Source organism: Opisthorchis viverrini (assembly GCF_000715545.1).
Source record: "Opisthorchis viverrini unplaced genomic scaffold opera_v5_135, whole genome shotgun sequence".
NCBI classification, from domain to species: domain Eukaryota; kingdom Metazoa; phylum Platyhelminthes; class Trematoda; order Opisthorchiida; family Opisthorchiidae; genus Opisthorchis; species Opisthorchis viverrini.
The window spans coordinates 1,237,042-1,239,596 of record NW_008751792.1 but is presented as its reverse complement, the minus strand read 5'-3'; the positions used below and the strand labels follow the sequence as shown (position 1 = coordinate 1,239,596).

At 45.0% G+C, this 2,555-nt stretch overlaps 1 protein-coding gene across 1 annotated transcript in view; it reads right to left on the bottom strand.

Annotated features, from left to right (window-relative positions):
• Positions 1–415: 415 nt before the first annotated feature.
• The window catches only part of T265_06537 (hypothetical protein), a gene marked incomplete at both ends in the record, with an annotated part of 89,354 nt that continues 87,214 nt past the window's right edge, over positions 416–2,555 (bottom strand). Inside the window, one exon of the mRNA XM_009171820.1 lies at positions 416–430. Coding sequence (XP_009170084.1) covers positions 416–430 — 15 coding nt within the window. The remainder of the gene's footprint in view (positions 431–2,555) is intronic.

The following is a 2,555-nucleotide window of genomic DNA, read 5'->3' as shown; positions in this document are numbered from 1 at the left end:
TTTTATAGCCGCGTCAGAAAGTTGTATGACTTTCTTCGCAGCCATGGGACCCGGTATGGACATAGCGAGGTATTGGTTCAGCGAGGAAAGTTACTTGTCGACTTTCGCCCAGGTCGCTGCATTCTTAGCGCCTGAGTCCTCCAATGCCTTCGAAAGACGCCTTAATTTCGCGTCGAGTATCCTGATTAAAGCCGAACACTGGCAGTGGTCTTTCGGCATCTGCACTGGGGATTGGGTACCGTTCGGGGGACTGCATACCGCGTTTGACGTTCGACGGGCAGCCATTCCGCCCACATCTATTGTGGTCTACCAATGGCTGCGGAGGGCGATCGGTATGGATTGACGTCGTGTTTCGGACTACATGTAAAATAGGTGTGCGCAAAATATAAAGGGTTAGAGTAATAAAATTCAACAATTACTCGTGTGCACTCTGTGAATAGATTGAACAACGAAAAAAATTTTCACGAATTTGCACGAGGGAAAAACGAAACCGATTTCGAACGTACCGCGCGATGGGCAGGCAACAATTTTTCTGAATTCGGGTAGTTGGCACTTCGATCAACTTCCTGCATACGGTGGCCACTTTCCATCTAATACCGCAAAGCAATTACCGATTTCGAACGTACCGCGCGATGGTCGGGCAACAATTTTTCTGAATTCGGGTAGTTGGCACTTCGATCAACTTCCTGCATACGGTGGCCACTTTCCATCTAATACCGGGTTCAAAGCAATTTTACAACCTGCTTATGCGGGTCCCCGCGCTGGCAAGTTTATTGTGCCGCGCTGAGAACTTAAAGAGCAGTGCTTTCCTTTCAGGTGACTGAAAATCCCTGGACATGGAGAACCAATCTGATCCGGGAATGCCTCTATCCAGTGTATCAATCCCTTATCCGTGAGAATGTGATCTGTAACTCGGGGTTTTCCTGAAAGTTTATCCACTATCAGCAAGAAACTGGTGAACCCCTGTTCGGACTAGGAATGCCACTAATAAAATCCCTGGCATTGAACAGCGGCGTTGTTATGATGATCGACCAGCTCTTTCGCACTGTAAGGGGCCTTTGATGGTCACTGTTAATAGCTGCCAAAGGTCGCCAAGTAATAATTTCATTACCGGTCAGAGATATCTATGCTCGCAACTTCTTCTTGTGCCCATGTCCGAGGGTGTTTGTTTTCTTATGAACTGAACTTGAGGCATCTTGTTTTACTGTTTCAGAATGGGTTTCTATTGACGCACTTGGTGCTGATCATTTTTGAATTGTCTTGAAAATAGGGCGCAATTTCCGCATCTCGCTGGTGGTAGGAACCCTCACCAACTCCGAGTTAATATAACAACCCTAACTTTGTCTCACGTCGATGAATATCTCCAATACCACAACCTTTCGATTTTTCATTTTCGGGACGTATGAGGAGCTCAATAAATAATTGTCGCCTTATGTTGGTTCATGTGCACTGCAATTGTTTTTAAGTGTTTTTTCTCCAGTTAAAATCTGTATTTTCCCCAGATGTAACGGCTTTCCTGTACAAACTCCAGTGACTTACCTAAAGTGCCATCCTTCGCAAATGAGGAATTTATCGTGCAAGTTCAATTTGTACGAGACGAACCAACGAGAGGCTGCTTGTGGTACTAGCATCAGCAATAAGTACGCCATCCTTACAGTTGATGATGGTGATGACAAGTGTCGAGGCTTCATGTCATCTCAGGTAATAATCCTTAATATGTATGTGGCTTGTTGCAGCACGTCACCGAAAACATATCCAAGTAAAATTGCTCTAATATCAGAACTGATTTTTGCGAAACTTTACACACCATGATCACTGCAGCAGGTAAAGACCTTTGGAACGAAATGACTATATTATGGAAAACAGCAGGACAACCTATGTTGTACAATACTCTATGCAGTTTGCATCCGTCTTTCTGGATAAGAAGCTGAAATGCCATGAGATGCTGCACTTCAAGATCAGTGGAATGCGCAAATGTTATGTGACCAAAAATCATTGATCTCGTTACAACATGGATACAAACATGCCTCAAGCAAGAGCAAAAGTAAAGCCCCGAGCGGACTTCCATGAAAGTCAGCGGAACTTCCGATAATTGAGTCATGCATACAAATCCGACGAAAACTCATGCGTCTACCCTCAGTATAACCTGCTTAACAATTATTGTTGGCAGATGGAGATAGTAACTGCAGCGAAGTGTGAGAACAGGTCAGGAAAACTCCGAAGGACCTCAAGCACATGCCTACTTAAATAAAATGAACACAGACGTAGAATATGTCAGTAAGGATGGAACACGACCTTCTGAATACGGACAGTAGGGCGCGCGTCGACGTTTTTTCGGTGGGAGAAAGATTGTGAGATGGGGTGTCTGAAAAATATATAGTCTCTTCCAAGTGCTCAACTCATACTGGGGCGAGAATGTCAACTCTTTGCATAGTGCTGGGAATTTTGCCTGTGGCACGACCCATCCAGGCGCACTCAAGCACTGGATATCAGACCGAACGGTGGCACTACTTAAATCTCGAAGAAATATCCCAGCCGGTCCCGAACATAACCCG